Source organism: Periophthalmus magnuspinnatus, chromosome 5 (genome assembly GCF_009829125.3).
Source record: "Periophthalmus magnuspinnatus isolate fPerMag1 chromosome 5, fPerMag1.2.pri, whole genome shotgun sequence".
NCBI lineage: Eukaryota > Metazoa > Chordata > Actinopteri > Gobiiformes > Gobiidae > Periophthalmus > Periophthalmus magnuspinnatus.
The window spans coordinates 6567775-6593585 of NC_047130.1; the positions used below are offsets into that span (position 1 = coordinate 6567775).

General features: G+C 39.1%; 1 protein-coding gene across 1 annotated transcript in view; it reads right to left on the reverse strand.

Annotated features, from left to right (window-relative positions):
* LOC117370831 (cadherin-22) overlaps positions 1-25811 on the reverse strand; it is a 257026-nt gene that overhangs the window by 106536 nt on the left and 124679 nt on the right. Inside the window, exon 4 of the mRNA XM_055221940.1 lies at positions 4965-5084. Coding sequence (XP_055077915.1) covers positions 4965-5084 — 120 coding nt within the window. The remainder of the gene's footprint in view (positions 1-4964; positions 5085-25811) is intronic.

Consider the following 25811-nt stretch of genomic DNA (forward strand, 5'->3'; position numbering starts at 1 on the left):
TAAAATGTCTTGCCCAAGGACACAACAACAGTAAACAGTCTGGGTTTTAAAATGATCACTCTACCACCTGTACTATTGGAATTTATCATGGTGTTCATTTTCCTCGAGTCATTTCATTATCCTAACTCAGTTTTGTTTTGTAATGACTGCAATCCTGTGTGTGTTTGAGTTTTACTTCCTGTCGTATTGATCGCTTGCCCCACCCTAATGTGTCTCACCTGTGTCTTGTTCCTCTGTGTGTGCATATATAACTTGTGTTCTCCTCTGCCCTTTGTTGGTTCATTGCATAGACTGTATATATAAATGGACATAGCTAACCTGCTAGCCAAATAGGAAGTGATCATGGACGTGCTTCTGGCTCTGTTGACTTTGGCTCTAATTCACTTTACATTAGAAAACTGTCATCCCTCTCTCTGTAACTGCTGCTGTCAGGCTCATCATTTTGCTCTTAAAATGTTCGTATTAACCTGCTCTAGATGATCCTGTTGTTTCACTCTTGCGTCTGTAACTCAAGATATGAACATTAATAACAGACAAATCAGATGCCTTCTTTCCCCAAGGTGACTCCCACTAGTGTTAGCAACAGGTTTGCCTGACAGTGTTGTTAATCGCCCACCCTCTGCCAAGCAGCGGTGAGAGTGGAAGGGGCGTTACCTTCATCAGCCTCGCTCTGGATTGGCTCTTTGGTTGCTATGATACTCGCGTTCGGGATTCCAAATATGGAACTCGACTCCAAATTCGCCCTTATAACTGCTAACATCGATGAGCTTCATTTGACTGGAGCCCAACGCTATGGGTGACGTCACATTCACTTAGTCCACTTCTTTATTCAGACTATGGTCCATTGTCAGTGTCATGTCCTGTAAGTTTCCGTTTTTGGATTTTTGTGTTTAGTTTTACTTCTAGTCTTTGTTAAAGTTTGCATTAAAGAACGTTTGAAGTTCCGTTCTGCAGTTTTGGGTCCGCTTTCTGTTTAAAACGTTACTTAAACGGTATTTACTATGTGAATTGCATTTAGGGACATCGCTAATACTAAAAAGGTAACAATTGCCACTAACCAGTCATATTTGAGTCTGCAGTAGTTCTAACAAATATCCAAGAACCCCGCGGATGGTAATACACTCCCATACACAGTGCGTTTATGTGTGCGTAATATTAATGAACCCTGGTTCGCAGCTGTTCTGTCTCCTCCTCGCTCTGACCTCCCTGACATACACCTATTAGGCCGTTCTGTCCGCCTACCCAAGATGGAGGGAGAGGGGGGCGACGCTACAGTGTGGGTTAGCCCGACAGCCGCGGGAATGACCCATCTAGTCTCCAGGCAAGTCCCACCAAAGCACAGCCATTTATCATCCAGGCACCGCGCCGACCAAATCAAAGCGGCCAGACCGAAAAAAAGAATGATTAGAACTTTTGTGCAGCTCCCTCGAGGGGCATTTAAAGGCAACAGCGACGCTAAGCTAGTACTCAAAGACGCAGGGTCAGGTGTAATAGCGGCTAGCTGCGGCGGGTTCTATATCTATAGAGACGGTTTACATATAGTTCAGGTTATTTTGTTTAAAGGGCCCATGTTACGCTATTCTCTGATCTGTGTTATGTTTCCTCATCCAAAACATACCTGGAGTTGTGTTTTCTTCTCTCAAATGGAAAACACTCTGTTATACCTTGTGATGTCATGAGGTAATGTTGAGATGTGCGCCACTGAGTTTTTAAACGCCACAGACCTTCACTAGAATCATTTGGATATTTTCGGCCATAGAATTGCCAATCTCTACTGAACTAAAGGTAAAAGGAGCTGTTAACTTGAAAAGTACCACTTCATGACATCACAAAATGGAGATGTAGACTGACTAATAATCAAGGATTACTCAAACATGTGTGAATGAAAGAAAATATAACTTCAGGTGTGTTTTTGAGGAGTAACAACATTAAAACAAGGCTTAAACCTGACAAGAGTCCATGTTGCGTAATATAGGACCTTTAAATACATAAATATAAATGTACAGTGTCGTCAGGGTTTTCACATATAGGTTGGTGCAAATTCAAGAAAAAAACACCAGTATTCATAATATTGTGATCATATGGGAACATTTATATATGCTATATAGTTGTGTCTACATTATATCACATTAGTAAAAGTCAATTTTGATCCTCAGAAAAAATAATCAATACTTAATACCAATTCCATTACATTTACACAACAGAATAAGATTTTCAACATTAAATCGTAGTACTTTCTTTTATATTACCATGTGGCCTTATATCTGTGTAATCCCTCAGTCGTCCAGGTAGGTTCCATAGTGGTCCAACGGCGTGTACTGGTCTATATGGTCTCATACTTGTTCTGATACAGCTCATTCTAAACCTATTTAGGAAAGGTTCATTTCTGTCCTGTGAATGTAACTTTTAGTATTCATACTTGTTCAAATGAGTATCTAGTTCCAATAATAACTTTAGTATCGATTAGTATCTGATTTTGCACACTTTTGACAACCCTATGTCAAATTATACTACTTTTGTATTTCTAGGAATGAACCAATATGGATATTTTAGACCAATACCCATGTTTTTAGAAAAAGCATAACCCTGATATGTTCTCTGTATTGTTTGGTTATTTTGTAAACAAAGACATATTGCTACTACATATTGCTATAAACTACTAAAACAACTTGACAGACTATAGGATAGGATACATGCACATGAAAAATCTCTGAACATGCAAGCCTCGAGAAAAGCATTGTAGAATTACTTGGGTGAATCAAAATACAACTCTAGGTAAGTTAATGATGGGGTAAAACCATTATTAAATCCAAAAAGTCATTTCTGAATATTTAGTTTCCTAGAAATTTTAACATTTTGTGTCCTTTGGCTATTCTCACAGAAGGAAAATTAGATGGGTTTTGATGAGATTTCCAAGTAATTAAATATAAATTGGATTATTAGAATTACTGTGTCGTTTACTGTATATAATCAGAAAACATACAATGCACCTACAATACTGTTTACAGTTCTTGTGTAATATAATTTTCTTATAGTTTCTTGCTTATTTGCTTGCTGCTGATAATTGGATTGCTAACACAGTTACACATTGTCTGCTGTGTAGTGTGACATTTGAAATATTAATATTTGCATTGTTCGGTTTTAATTATAGGCTGTGTTAAATTAAAACACAAGTTATTTTTAATGTTGACAGCATCGACTGACTCATATGAAGTCACAGTGCCTCAATTAATATAATATCCAAAAGTTTACAGGAACTTTCTCCAACTTCCAAAGTCCAGACACTAAAGAAATAAACAAGCATATGTGGTGGTCTGTAGTCTGGAGATACTTATTATCAACCCAGTAGTGCATTCAACTGAGAGGCAAAGCACTGGATCTGCTAATGCGTTGCCAGACTGTTCTCCCTCAACACATAACAAATATAATGTCTACTTATGACTCTAATATTAGTGGGGGACTTTGTGGCATCGTTACTCAAACTAGCCATGTGAGTAAGTCTACAGTTTTGGCCAGTAAGAGACTCAAGAGTTCAAAAAGCAACACTGGTCAATTGGATTGTAGTTTTCAAAGTTGAACCTACTTTATCTCTGATTATGGCAGTTTTCATCAATTTTATAAAATACAAAACAATACAAATCATGAGTTATGTAAAATTGAATACACTCCCATACACAGTGCAAGTAATTTATTTATTTATTTACCTGCTTCATTAATCCATAAATTCAAAGTTGTCTTCTCTGAAATCCTTTTTGCATTGTCCCCGGATGGTTGCATCACAGGTAAAACTTTGAACTTCTCTTATGCTATTTTTAAACCCCATAAACCATCACTGCATCCAACTGAAAGGCAAAGCACTGGACCTGCTAATGCGTTGCCAGACTCCCTCAACACATAACACATATAATGTCTACTTACGGCTATAATATTAGCGTGGGACTTTGTGGTATCGCTACTCCAACTAGCCATGTGAGTCGGTCTACAGTTTTGGCCAGAAAGAGACTCAAGCATTCAAAAAGCAACATTTGTCATTTGAATTGAAGTTTGCACTTTTTAATTTGTTTCTTTAATCCATAAATTCAAAGTAGTCTTCTTTGAACACTCAAAAATGCAATTTGCGGTTTCCCCGGATTGTTGCGTCACAGGTAAAACTTTGAACTTCTCTTATGCTGTTTTCTAAGTCCATAAACCACCTCTGAACTCATTCTACGGCCAAATTGTGTTTACACCAAATGCGTGGCTCATTAGCATAGCATTCATATGGCCTAAGGGCTTCAATTGTTTATGTTTTGATTGTTCATTCCTGACCGCAGAAAGGCACCAACACCTAAATGCATCATCGGAAACATTATTTTAAGTTAGAAAATGAGAAATACTAATCCTAAGGTTTGAACTGAAAAGGGAATTGAAGCCACAAGAATGTAATTTTCCATTGGCGATGCTGTTGCTTTTTCTATTAAAGTTATCTATTGTACATTTAATCAACTATTGGTGTTGTTTATTGCTAAAATAACTTGAGACCTGGAAAATGGTGAGCACAAATCTAGGTTGGCCTGACCTGATTATGATTAATGCATTTTTTTTTTATCTTAGCAAGTCTATATTAAAAATCTCATTTTTTCGTATTATACAACTTTTACATCAATGTGACTAGTGAAACTGGCTTGTTAGGAGTAATGAAATAGAGAGACAGAGTTTTACATATGTGCATTTTTGTGCTTGTGTCAACTTCCAAGCTGAAACAAGCCAATACACCATATGTGGATTTGGAGTGCTCGCAGTGACTCAAACTTTTGCAAAGCTACCAGCCTCTGGCCAAATCATTTCTTGTTTCTGGCTACAGTTTTTGATTGGACTGGGAATTTGGGTCTCAAAGAATAAAAGTGGTTATAGCAGAGACAAAAGTCAGAGAACTAAATCTGTAGAAAAAGTGCTGAAAATGTGTGTGCTATGGTGGTACTTACCTGTGTGTTTCTCCACAGTGAAAAACCTCTCTCCGTCCAGGACGCTGTAGACCACTCGGGCACTGCTACCGTAGGTGGGGTCATCTGCGTCTATGGCCGTCACTTTCATTATAGATGTGCCTGGACAAAAGACAAATGAATAAAACATAAATAAGAGGTTACAGAGAGCAAGATGCATTATAGAAATATCCCATCTTCATGCAATTGAATAAGTACAATGTGTCTTTGGCCCACAGAAACACAGAATGTGTGAGCAGTCACCTCCAGTCTCTCTCTCCAAAAAATATTCAAATCAGGCTAGAAATTGAGAGATAATAATGGACTCAAACTTGAACTTTAACAGCCACACTAAATCAATAACATCTGCAGCTTTTTACTATCTAAAAAACATTACAAAAATGAAAGGTAAACCGTCAAAACCAGACTTAGAGAGACTTATCCATACATTTGTCTCCAGTAGGTTAGACTAGTGTAATAGCCTGCTCACTGGCCTCTCCAAATGAGCGTCAACACAGCTGCAGTACATCCAGAACACTGCTGCTCGGGTCCTGACTAGAACCAGGAAGTACGAGCTCATAAGTCCTGTGCTCAGGTCTCTGCACTGGCTCCTGTGGCTCAGAGAATAGACTTTAAAGCAGCTCTGCCTGTGAACAAGTCTCTGCCTGGCCTAGCACCAAAGTACATCTCCCACATGTTAGTGCCACATGAACCATCTCACACTCTGAGGACTTCAGGGACCGGCCTCCTGCTGGTGCCCGGAGTCAGGACTAAACATGGGGAATCAACGTTTCAGTTTTATGCAGCTAAAGCGTGGAATAGTTTCCTAAAGACGTGAGACAGGCCTATTTTACAATGATTAAATCCAGGCTCAAAACAGTTCTGTTTAGCTGTGACTGAAATGTTTTTATTCTATTCTTCTCTTTTAATGTTAATTCTATGATGATTATGTGTGATTATTTATGTTTTGATTTGTTTGTATTGTGATTTTAATGTCTTTCTTATTCTGTAAAGCACTTTGAATTCATTTGTGTGTGAATTGCCTAGCCTATATTTCTTTTATGATGTATGTGAACATGATTTGTTGTGTCTCTGTTGTTCCCCAGTAACAACAGTGTGTTTATAGATGAAACCAGTACAGACCTGGTTTCATCTATAAACACATCACATCACCGTCTGCCTCATCTGTGAAAACCAGATGTGTAAAGTTAAGAGTTTTTGGACTGGAATGCTGATTTCCATGTCAAGGTCTCTTTTTATAGATCACAAATGTAACGTAGAAAGTCATGCACATTTTTGTACGAAGCCTGCACATGCTTTATAAATGAGACCCCTGAAGCGGCGCAAAAAATGATCACAAAATGCATCCAAATAGATTATGTAACTGCAATAGATTCTTTAAATAACTATGAAACAGCAGCGCATAAAAGAATATGCAAGCATCAGGATCGCAATTACTTTAATTCAACAATTTTAATGCAATTACTTTCATTACAGACATTCAGCCAACCAGAAGAAATTGAGCTGTCAAAAAAGCTTAGAAAAATAAGTACTAGGTTATCACACTAAAGCAGCAAAAATAAAATATAAGTCTGTCTTTTTGTAGTTGATTTGTAAATGATCTCATTGCATTCATGAATTGGCCTGACACTTAACTTAAAGATCCTGAACAAACTGATACAGGCAAGACAAGGCTCGTTTATCTGTATAGGATAATTCGTACACAAAGAAATTCACAGTGCTTTACAGAATAAGAAAGATGTTAAAATCACAATAAAAACAAATCAAAACATTAACAGAGAAAAGCGCAGAATAAAAACCTTTCAGTCATATACACAGATAAACACAACCATTTTGAGTCTAGACTTAAATATTGTCAAAGTAGAGGTCGGTCTCACATCTTCAGGAAACTGTTCCAGGTTTTAGCTGCAGAAAACTGAAACTCTGATTCCCCATGTTTAGTCCTGACTCTGGGCACCAGCAGGAGGCCGGTCCCTGAAGTCCTCAGAGTGTGAGATGGTTCATATGGCACTAACATGTGGGAGATGTACTTTGGTGCTAGGCCATGGAGAGACTTGTTCACAAGCAGAGCTGCTTTAAAGTCTATTCTCTGAGCCACAGGAGCCAGTGCAGAGATCACAGGATTTATGGATTACATACTATACGCAGGACTACACAATTAAAGTTCATTGCTAATCATAATCCTTGAGCCTCAGTAGTCTAGACGCGGGCAACAAACTATGTCATTCCCTATTCCCTGAAAGCATTGGGTTTTATTTGAGACACTCGGAGAGACACAGGCAGACACTTGTGTAGAACTTGTTCACTCAGATGAGAGATAACATGTAGTCTTTTTTTGGTACTTTAAAACTGTTCTAAAAACTCCCAAATTCCCATGAACAATTACTAGCACTTTGGCAGAAAACTTCAATTCTGAGCACTAGTCATTATTCCCATCCTCGTTTATCATATTATTTGTCAACAGTTTGCTAACACAAGCCTTTGGCACAGACTACACAGAGGCAGCTCCCATTTTAGCACACACTTTAGTTACATCTCAGCCCGGAGCTCTGAACATTTTAAGATGCTTTTTAAAGATCCTTTTTAGGCTAAAGGCATCTCCATATGTGCCGACGGCAGGTGAACTCGATCCATAAATACTCACAAAGGGAGAGAGGTATACACACACTACCTTGGAACTTTTAATACAACAGAAAGCATTTCCAAGTAATAACCAAAAGTATTGTAGGTCTTGCTGAAAAATGCAGCAGGTCTAAAAAAGGTTAGTTTCATTAAAATGGTCATCTCCTGAAGCCAGGGTTGAGAGAAAGTCACGTTTTGTTCCAATTTTAATCCCAAACCAACTTTCTAATCTTAACTCTGATTCAAATAACCCTTAAACCATTTTAGCAGGTCTCTATAACAAACTATAACAAAAATACCTGTTCTCAAATGCAGTGAAGCAAAACATTATCCGCGATTCAATTTACCGTGTTTTCCGGGCTATAAGTCGCACTTTTTTTCATAGTTTGGCCGGGGAAGCGACTTATACTCATATGCGATTTGTATGTGAAATTATTAAAATATATAATTTCACATCTTTGTTATTGTCTGTATTATTATTGTATCTACTTCTCCTGTACCATTGAAATTTAAACATTTCAACACTATGATACTTTTAAAGATATCTGAGAAAGACTGAACAAAAATGCTGTGTGAGTCATACCAGTCACATCTTCAGTTCGTTGTCTATGCTTCATGTAGTTGAATAAATATAAATGTGTTACGTTAGCGTGCTGTACTGCTATTCAGCCTGTTGTTATTGTTATTAATACAATTTGCCTTTAAAGATAAAAAAGTTTGCTCTTGGTCTCGGATTTTGTAAAATAAATTTCCCCCAAAAAATGCGACTTATAGTCCAGTGCGACTTATATATGTTTTTTTCTTCATTATTATGCATTTTTTGGCTGGTGCGATTTATACTCTGGGGCGACTTATAGTCCAGAAAATACGGTACTTACGTAAAGAACAGATGCCAAAAAGTGTACAGTACTTTTTGAACTTTGTAACTTTCCACCAGATTGGTATGTGTAGCACTTTGAACTGAGTTTTACACATTTTTCAATCAGGAATGGCTTTAAACTTATTGTTAAATTTAGTTGAGAGAAAAGCAGACGTCTTTCTCATTCACAAAGCCAATGCCCCTCTGAAAAAAAAAGTCTGTATTTCCACTAAAATCAGTTTAAATATGCATGTTGACGCCGCTATGTTCATTTTGGTTTGGATGCTTCATTTCTGGCTTTCGTCCAAACCACAAAGCTGCCCTGTGATTGAGCCCGGGGACCCTTGGTTCAGACCAATTGCAACAATTGGAGCTCGGCTATGTGGATTCTCATGAGTTTATGAAATTATAAATGTCACAAGAATTCACCTTCCTGGCCCGGTTAGGTCACTATAGACCAGGACAAAAACTGCTCTACACCACAGTTTGAGACTAATCTTACCTACTTTCTTAATCTCTACTTTCAATAAACTTTCTTGTCCACTGACTACCAGCGGACCAGCTTCAGCCCTCACACCCCACTTTGAGAACCCCTGCTCTTCTACAGTAATGGCTGCCCTCCTCAGGTGCTATAGGTCTTCAAGGACAAGGAGCCAGTTTTTTGTGCGTGTCCCCTTGGCTCTGCGCCGGGTAATTACTGACAGCTGGTGTTGTCCGCCAAAGGTCACGGCTGTAGCCTTCCTCAGAGCCCTGTCATGCCACTGTCTAGCCTCATAATGGCCGTATGCTAATGATGCTAATTAGCGAGAGTTGTGTTTGTTTCCTGTCATCTGCCGCGCTGCTCTGGGGGGGCTGGACTTAGGGGGGAGGAGAGGACCGTAGATTATCATTAAAGTCACCCGGCCATTAAATCCGACAGCTCACATCACTACCCCGCTGCGGTCACCTACGGAGCACGTTGCTAACGACAGGGTTCGCGTGGTGAGCTAACGGCTAACGGCTAATCAGGCTATTTATGACGGTACAGCCTATGATGTAAGTGGGTATTTGTGGAGTGCAGGGGAAAGAGTGCTTAGATGCCAGGAATGTGTTAGAAATTATAAGGTTTCTACCTCTTACTTAGGTCTACCGGTTTTAGGCATAGGCAATTTAAAATTAGCAACATTTGTAAAAATAATTGCCAAAAAGTTTGAGTTAAACAGAAAACAGGGTCTAAATTATACATTCATTCTCCATCAAATTCTACATGGAGTTTTCTCTCACATTGTAGCTAAAAGGACATGTTTACATGACATTTCCATGGAAAAATGCAAAAGTTAGGTTTGTGGATATTCAAACCTACTAACTGTAAGGAGACGTGGTTTTTTTTCAGTAAAAAAAAAAAAAAAAAATCATGTGTATATCGTAGACTGTATAAGGAAGTGGTCTAAGCGAGTGTGAGTCAAATAATGCTCATCAAGGCTAACAGTTATAGGGGCGAATTTGGAGCCGAGTTTCATATTTGAAATTCCAACCATGAGTATCATAGCAAATATAGAGCGAATACAGAACAAGGCTGATGAAGGTAATGCCCCTTATCGGCTGTTTAGCATGGAGAGGGCACTTAGCGATGCTGTCAATCAAAACTGTTGCTAACGCTAGCGGGGGCAACCTCAGGGAAAAAAGATTTGTCTGTTATTAATGTTCATATCTTGATTTATGGACAAAATAGTGGAATAAAAATACCAGGATCATGCAGACCAGGTTAATAAGAACATTTTAAGACCAAAATGACAAAGTTCACTGCAGCAATTACAGAGAGAGGAGAGACTTAGAGCCAGAGTCGATGGAGCTAGAACCGCGCCAATTATCATTTCCTATTTGGAACTCGGCAAGCAAATTAGCTACATCCATTTATATACAGTGGTCCCTCAGTGAAGTAATCACCTTTATTTTTTATAATTATTATATATGTTTTGCGGCTGTAAAACCTCTCACCACACACTTTATACACTTTTCTCAGACAGGCATTCACATTTTCTCAAATTTCTCTCTCATTTAAACTCTCAAAGTTCAAACCTTCGTAGGTGCCTTTGTTGATGCAGAGCGTTTCATCGACATACTACAGAGTCACACTGTGATCCAACATTTATGTAAATTTGTCTGAACACATTATGTACTGTACAGGAGACATGGCACAGAGGAGACTGATTGACAATGGTCTACAGTCCCTTAGCCAATCAGGACGCAGAACACAATGTACATTCATACGCTGTAAAAAAAAAAAAAAAAAAAGCATTAAAAAAGAGCTTATGTAGTAGTCATGTACATTTTCATCTAATAAACAATCAAACCACCCTGATAGAGAGCGCATTTCAACTTCCACTTAATTCAAACCATTGCACATCAAAAAGATCGAGTCAAGCATCTACTTTGCATTTACACAATCTCTATGAAGCAAATAGTTCCATAAACGATCATACTGCCCCCTCTGCCTCTTCAAGCATGTGCCAACTCCCTTATCTCTCACCATATTAAAACCACAAAACTATATTTTCATTACGGGGGAGAGCGTGGGGGCCGCTAATTTGCCCCATACCTGGTCCCATAGCTCTCCCGTCATTCTTTTTGGTCTTTGGGATTACGGCCTTATCTTAATTCTCCCCAGGTAACAATCAGTTTGACAGTGAGCTTTTTCAGGCTATGGGCAGTCAGTCACGTCCAGAAGAACTATATAAATGCAAATGCTACGTTATTGTGTTTATATTAAAAGAGGAATGGGACATGTTTGGCACTTGGGTTGTTATTAAAGCACCGGCGCCTTATATAGTGATTACAATGCGTGCTGTCATAGCCCTCCACTTGACGCAGTTCGAGCAACACAGTTAAAGATTTACATGTTAATGGTGCTGTTACTGCAATTTACAAATAATTAGCCAAGATTACGCTAATAACATGCAAACAGCGTGAGGTGCTTATTAATGAACAGTTACTTTTGCTTTGGAAGAGGGAGGAGTGCGCTGTGTTTACAAGATGTTTTCTGTGTTTCTGTAATTATAGGCGCTGTACCTGATTTTTACTCTTTACAAATGTGAAAAATAGAAGTCGTTCAGTTTAAACTGTTTGTAGTGGTCCAAAGTTATTCCTAACTTACCTTATACATTGCAAAAGAAAAATTCAATTCTGTCAACTGGACTAAAGTTTCAGAGTGAAGACGTTTGCCACTTCTTCAGTTAGAACTCAAGAAGCCACTTAAATGAGCAGTAAAACGTCTTCATCATAGACTGTATATATAAATGGACATAGCTAGCCGCGTTCCAGATAGGAAGGGATCATGGGCGCCCTTCCGGCTCCATCGACTCTGACTCCAAATCACTTCACGTAAAAAAACCTGTCACCCCTCCCTTTGTAATTGTTCCACTGAGCCTCATCATTTTGGTCTTAAAACTTTCGTATTAACCCGCTCTACATGATCCTGGTGTTTTTATTTTGATATTTTGTCAGTGAGTCAAGATATGAACATTAATAACACACAATCAGGTGGTTTTCTTCTTCAAGGTCGCTAGCAACAGGGTGGAGGGTGACATCACACTCACTTAGTCCACGTCTTTATACTGTCTAAGGCACAGGTGTCAAACTCAAGGCCCGTCAGGTCATTTTATGTGGCCCGCGACAAAATAAATTAAAAGGTCTGACTGTCTTAAAATATCAGTTTATCAGGAGATACGCACACAGGGATTTTTTCATATCGATGCAAATCCATATGCAATTTTTGTAACTTGAATAAGTAATAAATATAGAAACGGTTAATTAACAAGATTAAAAAGTAGTTGCATTTATTTTACATTACACTTGGTTACATTTAGTTACATCTGGCCCTTTGAGAGCAACCATTTTGTTGATGTGGCCCTCTATAAAAATGAGTTCGACACCCCTGATCTAAGGTCTTCACTCTAAAACTATTCACACAATTCACAATTTTTCTTTTGCTATGGATCATACCTGGACGACTGAGGGATTACACAGATACTTTATACATTCTGAACATTCTAAGTAGTCGCCATGATGAGTTTATAAGCGCTTTTCAGCCTGTATACTTAAATTGCTAAAGAGTTGACCTCATGTTTTGTCTATTCTGGATGAGATTGGGTCAAAGGTTAGACACTCGGACTCCTGGTGTGTCATTGAGCAAAACAATTCCCCCACCTTGCTAGATGAAAGTGGTTTGTAAGTGTATGGTTGGCGGTGGTTGGAGTAGCCAATGGTGCAAATTGGCAGTACCATTTGGACGACTACTACTACTGTACTGCTACTACTACTACTACTGCTACGATTTAGCCTTTGCAAAGAGTTCGACATTAAAACTGACTTGAATGTGATGCGAATTTTTACTCTGGATGTGATGTTTGGGTAATTTCCATGCTAATTGTGTCACTGTGGATTTAACAAAATTTCATTACTAAACAGCTACTCAACAATTTCAACACATTTGCATAAAAACTGAATATTACAACAAATAAGCAAACACACTGCCATTGCGGAATTATTATCATTTTATTTTATTTTTCCATTCCTATTTTATTTTTTTTCCCCATTTTTAACTTAGGGCACGTTGCCAGGTCACACTCACTATCAGCTTGAAAGTCATTACCCACGTGTCTTTAGGCGCAGACTAATTTACACAGCCCGCAAATATTTACAAAGTGGCTTTCAACCTCAAAGTTAATTATGAAAAAAAAAAAAAAAAATCTTTATCATTGTCATTTACATATTATGCAAATTTTAGCACAATAGATTTCGAGGGGTATAATAGCTGCACAACGCTCCATCAGTTTAGTTGTTGCAAATTACTTCGTTTACCTAATTATAAATCATGATGGATGAAATAAGCTAATAAATATGTCACCGAGGGGCTTTGCTAACGCGACGCAGGCATCAAGGAGGCTGTTTAGCGCAGTCGGGTGTCTAAGCATGGATGAGTAGGCGTACAAGGCAGGGCGATACCGCAATAATGAAGGGATTTTCTTATTTAAAACAAACGTATTATGCGAAATCGACTTTTTTAGAGCTTTTCACCGTGTTATATTAGTTCAATTCCCATTTACCCTCTTAAATTTGTATTTGGAGTGATTCGTGCATGTTTGAGAAATCGTTATTCTCCTGCATTTAAGACCCCATTACGCCAATCTACCCCCATTTTCCCCGCCACCAGTATACGGCGTCTGCGCTTTACTTAATTCTTTCCTCTGTTTTATTTTTTTAATCAGTGATATGCGTGTGATTTGGCCAAGTCGTGTAGCCATTGAAGAAACAAATGGAAAAAAAAATTGCTAGAGTGATTTATATCGTGATGACTTTTACGATGACGTCAGCTCCCTCTGGGCCTCGCAATGATCCAACAGGAAACGCAGCGGTCTTGTTTATTTTATTAAATTGTTTTAGATGAATATTACGATTTAAAATGTCCAGAATATAACAATATACTGTATAATGATCCATGGATGTCAGATTCAGCGACGTACCAAAGTAAAAGTAGTAAAGTACTGTACTTAAGTAGAATTTTTAGGTATCTGAACTTGATTTTGACTTGATTCTGACTACATTTTGCAGTGGATACATTTTATTTTTACTTCACTACATTTGAGAGCAGGTATCTGTGCTTTCTACTCAACTACATTTTTAAACAGGACTGAAAAGTAAAAAGTACTTTTCATATGAATTGAGGGGTTATTTTTACCATGGTCAAGGTGACATGATGACTAAAGGTTTTGAGTTCAAGCTACGGATTTAAGCAAACAAAATACACCTAATCCGTGAGAAAATGAAGAAATGGATTCGACCAAAATCTGTATTTTGACCAAAATCTGTATTGTTTTTAAACAATATCACTACACTTAACACTTAGACAAATTAAAACACTTGTGTGTTTACTTTTTAAACAAGTACTTAAATACTTTTACTCAAATAGATTCTTTCATGTGATGTGTGTTTTACTTTATACCTTTGTATCTGCACTTTTACTTAAGTAACAAAACTGAGTGACTTCATTCACCGCAGCATAGAAATAGCTCATTTTTTATTTATTTATTTTTATTTTTTTTTGTTTGTCTAATCATAACTATTGTGCAAGTAACAGGCTTTAGCCCTTATTAACATTATGGCTGCGATGTCAAAGGCTGAGGACGTGATTGGACCTTGAACGATCCAATGTGTTTATTGTGAATTCCGTTTGGCTGCGTTTCTATTATTCTAAAGGGAAAAGGACTCTGCTTATGAGGCTAAATGGAGTGTGAGAACAAGCAGCTAATACACTTAAGTCAATGGAAGAGCAGCAGGGAAGTGGGTGATTTAGTCCTCCTTTTCAATTCTGTTCACTGGGAGTCTGGAGCACTCCTTTGGGAGGGTTAAGTGGTTGGGAATAGTGCCAATAAGAAAGTGTTTCTGAAATTTAAAAAGTCACAAATTGTGCTTTAAATTCCTGACTTTCCATTTATGCATAAAAGAAAATAAAAAAAAAAGACTTCTCTTGGATTTAAATTTCAAATAAAAAGCATCAAATGACACAGACAAGCTGTAAAATGTTGTTGATTTGGTGAATGTGTTTTTTGTGCACTCATCACTGTTGACATTAGCTAAACAGAACAGTGACAAGACGAAATTTAAAGTTACACTATGTAACTTTTCTGATGCGTGGTCCCCAGCCTGCTTGTCTACACAGAGATATTATTTATTTGGAATATTCCACAGCATGGCATTAAACTTGAGCTATCTTGCGTTAATCCAATCACAGGAGGATCCATTGTGCATTGTATCTGGCGGTAAATTTATTCCCATGATAAGTTTAAGTTTAATGCCGTACAGTGGAACATTCCAGGCTGAGCAACACCATGTTCCAAATCCATGTAACTATTCTGGTAGAGGGTCCCCCACTTGCTTGTTTCCATGGAGATGTTATTGCTTTAAACCATTTAGCATTTATTCAACTACAGGTGTTCTCTTCTTTTCAACAAATACCTTAAAAAAACATATGCATTGGGTTGCCTCTCCATAGATCTGGCCTGTAAATTACCATTACCATTACAATCCAGGCAAAGCAACAGCATCTCAGCTCTGTGAAGACAAGCAGGTGGCAAAAAGTTGCATAGTACATCTATAAAGTGGAACCAAACACTACTATGCAACCACTTTTTTCACTATTAAACTGTGTATATGGAGTTTTAATAGCATTATGTACTTTATGTTTCTTTAATTTTTGTTGGCCTGGAAACGCCTTGGGGTCCCGCCGGAGGAGCTGGAGGACATGTCCGGAGTGAGGGAAGTCTGGGAGTCCCTGCTTAGACTGCTGCCCCCGCAACCCGGCCCCGTATAAGCGGAAGAAAATGGATGGATGGATAATATATTTTGTTGGCAATTTTGGTACAAACTAGGTACAGGTACAAAATCAAAGTATCTGCTGGCTTCAAGTACTAGGTGACATTACATATGACCACCCAGATTACAGCTAGTGGTTGTGGATTACCGACACCGGAGTTTGGCCATCACTGTTTATTAGAAGAGGGCAGCACTGTATGAGATGCATCTATAAGGCCAGAATACTTCACCTGCTTGTTAATCATTGAACATTTCATACCAGATCACATGAATGCATAAGGACTGACCGCACCAGAACTGAGATGGTAAAGACGGCTTTTTAGCTGTTTCGCTTCACAAAAATGGAATACACTCCAAGTAAAAGCAAAACTGGATACGTTGGTGACACAATCGCAATGTAATAATCTGGTAACGAACTTTTATCCACACACCTGCACCTGTTTTTAATGTTTTATATGGACTTTTATGCTTACTTGTTTCCTTTGTTTTTCTGTTTGCATTGTATTTTAAACAGGGCACCCATGAAAAAGAGAGATGAAGTACTTTCATTGGGGTTCCCTGTGTAAGTAAAGATAAAGGAAGAAAAGTGTGGATTATATTAGAATATCTGCACAAGTTTGCAGCTTTATCACGAATGCGGTTATGGGCCGTGTTTAGCTGTTTTTGTCCCACTTTAAATAACACAAATCACAACACAGCCTGCTTTGGAAGTGCACAGCTGTTTTTGGACCGGAGTACGTTAAGAAGTCACGACGCGTTTGACTGAGACTATATCGTTTGATTTATGCATCGCTCGGCCTTAATGGCGTCAACACTGTCTATCAGAATGGCTCCGCACCCCATTGGAGCACCCTTGGGTGGAGAAGGGGGGAGGAGGGGGTTGGCACAATTACTCTGAAGAAACCTGGGAACTGCCTGCGCACATATGAGACGCTAGACTGACAGCTATTTAAGAGGCCGCCTCGTAAAAGAGATTTGTGCCTATCGTAGCCGGAGAATGCGCCGGCGGTGAGGACCAGAGGAGAGGGGGGTAAGTGCCGCGTCTTCCCCCGATTCGAGTCAACTGATCTGGGGAGAGCGAGTGCGGCGTGTCCCCCTCCTCCCCTCTCCACATTATGGATCATTTAGTTGGGTCGTAAAAGCTGAGGTGTTCTCACATGAAAAGTTATTCGTTCGCTGCTTTCCCCAACGTGATTCATTCCGGGCGAGTTCATATACATGGTCCGTGAGGAAGAGGGGGAGAGAAGAGAGGAAGAGAGGAAGAGAGTGGAAGAGATGGAGGAGAATACAAGAGAAAAGGGGGTGAGAGGAGCCAACAGGGAGAGATAATAGAGGATGTGAGGCAAGAAGATAAGAGAAGAAGGGAGGAACATGAGGAGAGGGACAAAGAGAGAGTGGAAAGAAAGAAGACGGTAAAAGAAAAAGAGAGAGAGAAGGAAAGATAGAGAGAAAGGAAAGAGAAAGAAAAAAGAGACATAAGAAGGGAGAAAGACACCAAAAAGGGAGAAAAAACAGAAGGAGAAAAGAAAAGGGTGAGAGATTGAGAGAAGGACATACGGGGAGAGATAGAGCAGGAGGGGAAAGAGAGGGAGAGAAGGAGGGAGAGGCATACAGAAGAAAATTGGTGGAGATGTAAGTAGAAATAGAGCGGCGAAGAGGATTAGAGAGGGGGAAAAAGAGAGAAAGGAAGAAAGGAGGGAGTGAAGGACAGACAAAGAGAGGGAGGGAAAATGTGGGTGAGGCAAAGAGAGAGAGAGAGAGAGAAGGGGAAAGAGAGGCAGAGAAGGAGGGTGAGGGAGACAGAAGAAAGTTGGTGGAGACGTAAATGGAGAGAGACTGAGAATTTGAGAGGGAAAGATAGACAGAGATGAAAAAAAGGATGGAGAGAAGGAAAGAGTGTAGACAGAAAGGGAAAATGTGGGAGAGGCAAAGAGAGGTGGAGAGACAGAACAGGAGGTAAAAGAAAGGGAGATAGAAAGTGGGATATGAGACAGTGAGGAGACAGATAAAGATGGAGAAAGAAAGAAAGAGGCAGAGAAGGAGGGAGAGACAGAAGAAAGTCCGTGGAGATGTACAAAGAGAGAGAATTAGAGAGAAAGAGAGGATAGGAAGGGGAAGAAAGGATGAGGAGAAGGACAGACAATGAGAGAGTACAGGGAACGAGAGAAAACGTGGGAGAGGGAAAGAGAAGATGGATAGATTGAGACAGTGGTGACAGATAAAAAAGACGAAGGAAGGAAAGGAAGAAAGAATGGTGAGAACAAAACAGAGAGAGAGAAAGAGAGCAGAGGAAAGAGAGACAGAAAAGGAAGGAGGGAGAGGCAGACAGAAGAAAATCAGTGGAGATGTAAACAGAGAGAGAGAAGTAGAGGGAAAGAGAGGAATAAAGGATGGAGAGAAGGACAAAGAGAGAAGGACAGAGAAAATGTGAGCAAGGAAAAGGGAAAAGATGGACTGTCCTCTACTTCAGGGACAGTTAAAGATGGAGAAGGAAGGAAGGAAAGAAAGAAAGAAAGAAAGAAAGAAAGAAAGAAAGAAAGAAAGAAAGAAGAAAAGTGAGGACAAAACAGGGAGAGAAAAGAGAGGAGGGAAAACAGAGAGAAAGAGAGGAGAAAGAGAGGCAGAAAAGGAGGGAGGGAGAGGCAGAAAGAAGAAAGCCGAAGACATAAATAGAGAGAGAATTGGACAGAGATTGAAAGATAGAAAAGATGAGAGGGAGGAAGACAGAAAAGGAGAAAGAGGATGGAGAGAAGAGAGGAAGCGAGTGAAGAGAGTGCAATAAAAAGCATGGAAAGAAAGGGAATAGAGTTTAAAAGGATGAGGAATCTCCAGTGCAGTAAAAGCCAATGGCCTGCTCACACTGATCCTCCATGAGATCCCCACTCAAGTCCTGCTCTGTTTTCCACCTCGTCCGTCCGGGGCTGTAAATCTGCACTTTGTTAGCTCCTCTACTTTAATACATCGCCTTATTATTTGTTTTGTATGGGAATAAAAGTCAACAGGGTGGTGTGTTAAATATCTGGGGAAATCTACAGCGAGAATGAGCAGACGCTGTCAACAAACACTTTTTTCTTTTTTGACAGATAAGTTAAGGGGCCTGTAACCATTTTTTTTCCCGATGTATTTGAACAACATTTGTCTTGCCCCAGTAGAGATGTGTTGTATAAGCAGCTCTTGAGATCAAAATAAGTCTGCTTTGTCCTATCCGGGAATCAAGAAGTGTGCTGTTAGCATGCTAGTTGTTGTTAGCTATACCGTGACAGCAAAAGTCTACTGAAAGTCTGGTGATAGTCTTTCTGTGAGCAGATAAAGAGTCCCACAGTTTAGCTTCTTTGACTAAGGAGACAGTCTGAGTAAAAGATGTTGTACAGAAGATAACTTTGTCTATTTACAAATTTACAGAGTGGTTCAGGAGCCAGTCCAGTTCTTAAACTAGTTGCGGTGAATATTAGGATGGTCAAAAAGCATAAGGTGAATGAGGAATACCATTGGATCACTGCAAATCGTTTAAAATGAACTAGTTCTGTTGTTTTTGCTGTTTTTTGGTTACTTTTTGGAAACAACAAACATCAGGTACAGCACTTTTAAACCAATGTCTTATCATTGTGTTGAATAATTTGTATTTGATTTCAGGAGGTGTTTAATACTTCCTATATTTTAAATACATATGGTGCAAGCACTATAGACGGAATTATGTAGCAAAGATTTTATTCTTTTTTTTTTTAAATATTCCAATTCCTCAAAGTTTTCCCTTTGCTTTGTTGACAGAGCCACAAAGCCTTGGTCAACTCTCATTGAGCTTCTTAATGAAGTCTCCTGAAACAGTTTATACTCCACAGGTGTACTGCATCAAGAAAGGCCAAAATTGCAAACTAAGGTTCAAAGCAAAGGGTGTTTTTTTTTTTCTGAGTTATTTTGATTTTGTTTTTTTTTATGTGTTCATTCATAGATTTGACGCTTAATATTTTACTTTTTAAAAACAATAATTACCAGGTATAGCACATTTTCATTAAGTTGAATAATGAGGTGGATGGTAGTCTTGTTAGTAATCCAGGGGCTGCAGTTACTACTACTACTACTACTACTACTAAAAATAATAATACATAACACTTATATAGTGCATTTCCTGACATTCAGAGACGCTTCAGACAATTCAAAACAGACAAAACACGAATAAAAGAAACATGAAAAAGGAGATGTCGATATATGAAGGCAGTTTATACTGGGCTCTTGCAGGTTCAAAGTTTAATTTCCTGAATGTCTTCCCCACTCTTCGCCCCCATTCCCCACTTACACGACAATGATAGTATCCTAATTATTCCCTCTGGTGACTTTCTAAATGCTTTTTAAAACCAGAGTTGGGTTTTGAGATCATTAGTAATGCTAACAACACCTAGCAAGCTAACCACTTCTCAGTTCATGGAGGGTAAAAACATTGTATAATTAGACGCAGACAACACACAGCATTAGCATTTTGACCCTAAGAGCTGCTTTTACAACAACTGTACTGAAAACAAAATAAATGTTACTTTATTACAAGAAAAATACCATATACAGTATGATATGGGCCCTTTAAATGTCTATCCACAGAGTATATAGTGTGAAAATAATTATAGTTGTGTGTTGTATCACTATACCTATCTGACCAAGCTGACAAAACCAATCAATAACTAAATGCTTGTTTTCGTTGCATCGTCCAGTGCCATTAACCATGTGACCACAGCTCTAAAATCAATCACATCAGGCGCAGTGGTTAAGCATAACGCATCATGTTGTGGTCATCGGTCATATCATATACACAGAGCTGGATAGCAGCGACTATTGATTGCAAGTCCTTGTATTTCTGGCCTCTGTTCTCTCACATGTCCATTTAAACCATAGACTGTATAAAGTGGACTAAAGTCTTGTTTCCATAGGGCTGGTACGGGGCCCTTTTAGGGGTCCAAAGTGGACCGCTGGAGGTACTACCTGCCAAAGGCGTCTGGAATGCTTAGGACCTAGGGCTGGTTTAGTAAAATCTAAATCGTGAAAAACCTGAATTATATTCTGATCTTAACAAATCTACCGTAAACTAAAACTAAAGTTGCCATCACTGGAAATACAGCACAAGATCAAGTCAGCTCCTGGTGAAAAACTCTTTTTTTTCTGTTTGTATCTGTTTTTTGTCATCTGATTGATTATCGTTTATCCAAGAAATGTCCCGCACACATTTGACTCCGTGGAGGCTCTCCTGCGCCTCATGATGGTGCAGGACTGTGTCATGTCTTTGGGTGTGTCTTGCTAGACCTGTGTCACACCCAAAAGCGGCCTGTGCTGTCTGTAATCTAAACCATTCCCCGGAAGGAGATGCCCCCTCCCCAACTGCTCCGCCCCAAGAGAACCATGCCAATGGAAATGAGGCTTAAGGGAGTATGGTGTCACCCATAGCATTCAGCTCCAGTTAAATGAAACTCATCGAGGCTAGCGGTTATGGAGCAGAGTTCCATACTGGGAATTCTGACCACGAGTATCATAGCAACCAAATAGCCAATCTGGAGAAAGGCCGTCTCAAAATTAGCAAAAGCTTTAGTTAGTGTCCAGTGTTTGTCAGACACAAACATCTCTCTTTCTAAACATAGAAGCATGCTCTGGTGAAGTTTTCATTTTATTTGTGTAGTGTTTTTACATGCCGTCAGTGACATCCACCCGCAGCTCCCTGTCCACTGCCTTATCATTAAATATTGATTCATTTTAGCGCTAATCAAAAACCTCATAGAGATAAAAGTGGATAGGAAGTAGCGACGTTAACAGTGAGATTGCCAGGCGCTGTTGTGCATGGAGCCTATCCAATATAGTAATCATTGTGACAGGCTTAGCAAGAACTTCATTCATATCCAGTACAGCAACACAACACATTGATTGCAAGTGTTTCTGTGTCCACATTTAGACACTAAGGCCGTGGACCACAGCGGGCCTGCAGTGAGCTAATGTTGATCACTGCAGTTGGAGACCTCTGGGGCAGTAACAGTGGACAACAGCCAACAAGATGGCGGATGATTACTGCTGTTAGTGGGGCTGTCCCAAAATGACTGGGAATTTTTGAAGCATGCCAGGTCCTATATGCACGGTGTATCAACCTCACACACCATTTTGTATTAAGGGTTTCTACTCCCTAACTTCATTTAATGTAGTGGTGTATAAATCTACCCCGCTAATGCATTTTAATAGAGGTTATAACGTCCCTAAAACCAACCAGTAAAGTTGTCAAATTTGAGTAATTCCCAAAGTTTTTTCTTAAACCTTAAAGAGGTACTGTGCAACTTTTTGGGTAGAGGGTCTTGTCACCTGCCTGTCTACATAGAATTTTCCAGATTGTTAAATGTATCTATCGCCTTGCGGACTAGGAGGTGATGCAATCAGGCCAAGTTACAGGTCAGATCTGTGGAGAAGTGTCTCATAGTAAGACTGTTTTCAAGGTGTTTATATCAGTAAAACAACTGTAAATTAATACATGTAAACGTGATAGATAAGTTTGATGCCATAATACTGCAGAACATGACAAAACCCCATCAGAAAAGTCACACAGTGTACCTTTAATTAATGGAAAATGCCACTCCTATTGAGAAATTCCAAGAGAGTCCATGGCCAAGAAGAAGCAGACAGTACAATTTATCGTTACAACACATTCAAATAAACACTGCAGCGAGGGGCAGGAGTATGAAAAACAAGTGCAGATTTATAAGGAATATATTTTTCAATTTGAGTTAAAAGGCATTTTAAGAGATCAGCGCTCTTTTGTAAGGACGCAGCCCAGCCGTATTAATGAATTTATTAGTCTTATATAACACTTTTTCCAGACGCTCAAAGTCACTTTACAATTTCGTGCCTTATTCATTCATTCCACACTCGGTCGTGGTACGGTTCTACTGTAGACACAGCTGCCCTGGGACAGATTGACAAAAGTGAGGCTGCCAATCTGCACTACTCGACCACCACCAACACTCACGCACACAACTTTCATACTCGGCAATGTGAGTCTCACTGGTGCCCCTCTGTGGCTCCTGATATCATCAGGTCCAGCTCTGCTCAGCTTCTACGATCAGGCTTTGACACGGCGATTTGGCCACATATCGTCTCTGCTTCAAACTCATTATGTTTCACTTGCAATTTGACGATAAAAAATAAATACACACAAATAAATAAATTAAATACCCCAAGGTAATAGGATGCACGGTGATATTTCTAATGTCTGTGGCCATACTGTACTTCCTCATAGCTGTGGAGGGTTATTTATAAGTATAGACAGAAGATGCTGAGCTGGCACATACACTCAGCATACAGAACATACTGTGTACCTCACACTGAAAGCTGTGAGTCTTGTCAATGTTTCTGCAAATATCCAGCAGCTGATGCAGTACTCAGTCATAATGTTATGTATGGAGATCATTTGATGGATATAATACTCTCACTGACAGACAGGCTGGCATTTGAAAACCTGACTTGTCATGTTATCTATATCTCATCCACATGAACAATTATGCAGACATTATAACTCTATAGGGAGTGAGTGATGATGTGAGTGACAGGGAGGAACTCGACCTGTCATGGGAACACAGTTTGAAGTGTGATATAAATCGCAGAAGAAAATATCGACAATAAAAGATAATATTGAAACTAATTTATGCCACTGACACAATAACTATAAAAACATATTCTAAATGGATTCTAAATATTCTAAAAGTTAAAAAAAGAAAAAAGGTAGTTTTCATGAGTCATAGACGGTGATTCAGCCTTCTTCAGTTCAATGTACAAGTACAAAACATCATACGTACCCACGATAAATACTGAAATTGTTGCTCCATCCATCTATAAGTCGTTATAGTAATTATCATGCCAGGTCTAACAGGAACTACCTAACAATAACGCTGCGTAGTCGCTAGCCCTCATGCCTCACAGCCACAAGTTTCCCGGTTCAATTCGAATTCTGTGTGGAGTTTGTATGTTTCTCCTTGTGTCTGAGTTTCCTTCATCAACCCAAAATATGCACAATAGATAAAACCCTCCAGCTTAGACAGTCCTGACAAAGTCTAGTTCAAAATCTGGACTTAGGACCTCGGGCGCTGCACTGACAGGTTGCCCCAGTGGCATTGAAGGATGGGTCAAATGCAGATGAAAGTGGGCCTTAACCTAAGCAGTAGCCTTTCATGTTAATGCTTTTCCATTCATATCACTGCAGTGTCCTAAACCACTTATCTGTATGCAATGTATGTCATATATTATAACAACTTTATATATATTTTTTAAAATTTTATTATATCTTAAATATGCAAATGTTGTATGATGGTGCCTATTTAAATTTTTGAAAGCACTCAGAGTAACACATCCATCCATTAATTTACTTACTTTAATGTGTTTTTTATGCATTATGAATTATGATGTTGTTATTATGGACGAGAATATGGCTGGAGAGCTGCAAATTAAATTTCCTTCAGATATAAACACTTCAAAACTGTACCTGGTTTTACTGTCTTGAAACCACGAAAATAGAGTTAATTTTAAATGGTTTGCAGTGGTCCAAAGTTATTCCCCACTTACTTTATACATTCCTGTCCTGATTAATCATCGCAATGAGTTTATAAGGGCTTTTCACAACTCCCAGACACCTGAGCAGGGTTTGGCAGCTAGCATGCTAACACGCACTGCCTGATTATCGGACAATAAAACTTTTTTCTAATTAGATGCAGACAGCACGCAGCAGGCTTATTTTTTATCATGTGTCCATCCATCCATCCATCTATCTAAAGCTAACAGCAACTAGCATACTAACGTGCACTACCTGATTATCGGACAATAAAACACTTTCTAATTAGATGTAGACAGCACGCAGCAGGCTTATTTTGACCATGTATCCATCCATCTATCCATCTAAAGCACAAGTGTCAAACTCAAGGCCCTCCACAACATTTTATGTGGCCCTCAACAGGAAAAATTAAAAGGTATGATGGTCTTTAAATGTTAGGAGACACGCAGTTACACAACCATATTTTTTTACATCTTTGCAAATGCATATGTAATATTTGTAACTTGAAGAAGTAATGAATACAGAAACAGTTAATTAATAAGTCAAAAAAGTAGTTACATTTATTTTACATCTGGCCCTTTGACGACAGCCATTTTGTGGATGTGGTCCTCGGTGAAAATGTGTTTGACACCGCTGATCTAAACCTAACAACAACTAGCATGCTAATGTGAACTTCCTGATTACTGGACCACAAAATACTTTCTAATTAGATGCAGACAGCACGCAGAGGACTTATTTTAACTATGTATCCATCCATTTATCTATCTAAAGCTAACAACAACCAGCATAGTGATTATAGCATGATTAAAATGCTTTCTAATTTGATATCGACAGTACAGAGCAAGACATATTTTGCTCATGGGAGAAAAAAATTGGGTCCCTCACCTTAAATATTGTATAATTACAGGCCAACTTTTACCCCCTCTGTTACTAAAGCCCATACTTTAGTACACGACTGCACACGGACACTATAGTAATGCCGTCCATTGTGACAGTGGCTGTGTACAGGTGAGGGGCAGATGTTGTGTCCGCCTGCTCTGTGTTCCTGTGGTCTTTTGTAATGGAACTACATCAATCATAACATTAGCTGTGCACAGTCTTCTGACCCCATAAATACCCGTATAGTAGCTGGCTGAAGGCATAGGCGCGCAGCAAAGAATGGCCACTCTCGATGGAAAAATAAAAATAGAAAAAGTAATAAGTAACACACTATTTACTGTTGGCGCCGGTGATGTATTCTCTGCCTCGGGGTATCGGATGAAGAAATGAAAAGGTGGTTAGTAGGGCTGGAGTCAATGACAAAATCTTGATCGACTAAAGACGGGTCCTGCCAATCGATTAGACGAGTAAAAAGGGGGCGTGGCAAAAGCTCTCAAAACTATTACATATTTTGGTTCTGTTTAGCTGTGCATATGACTGAAAGGTTTTTATTCTGCAC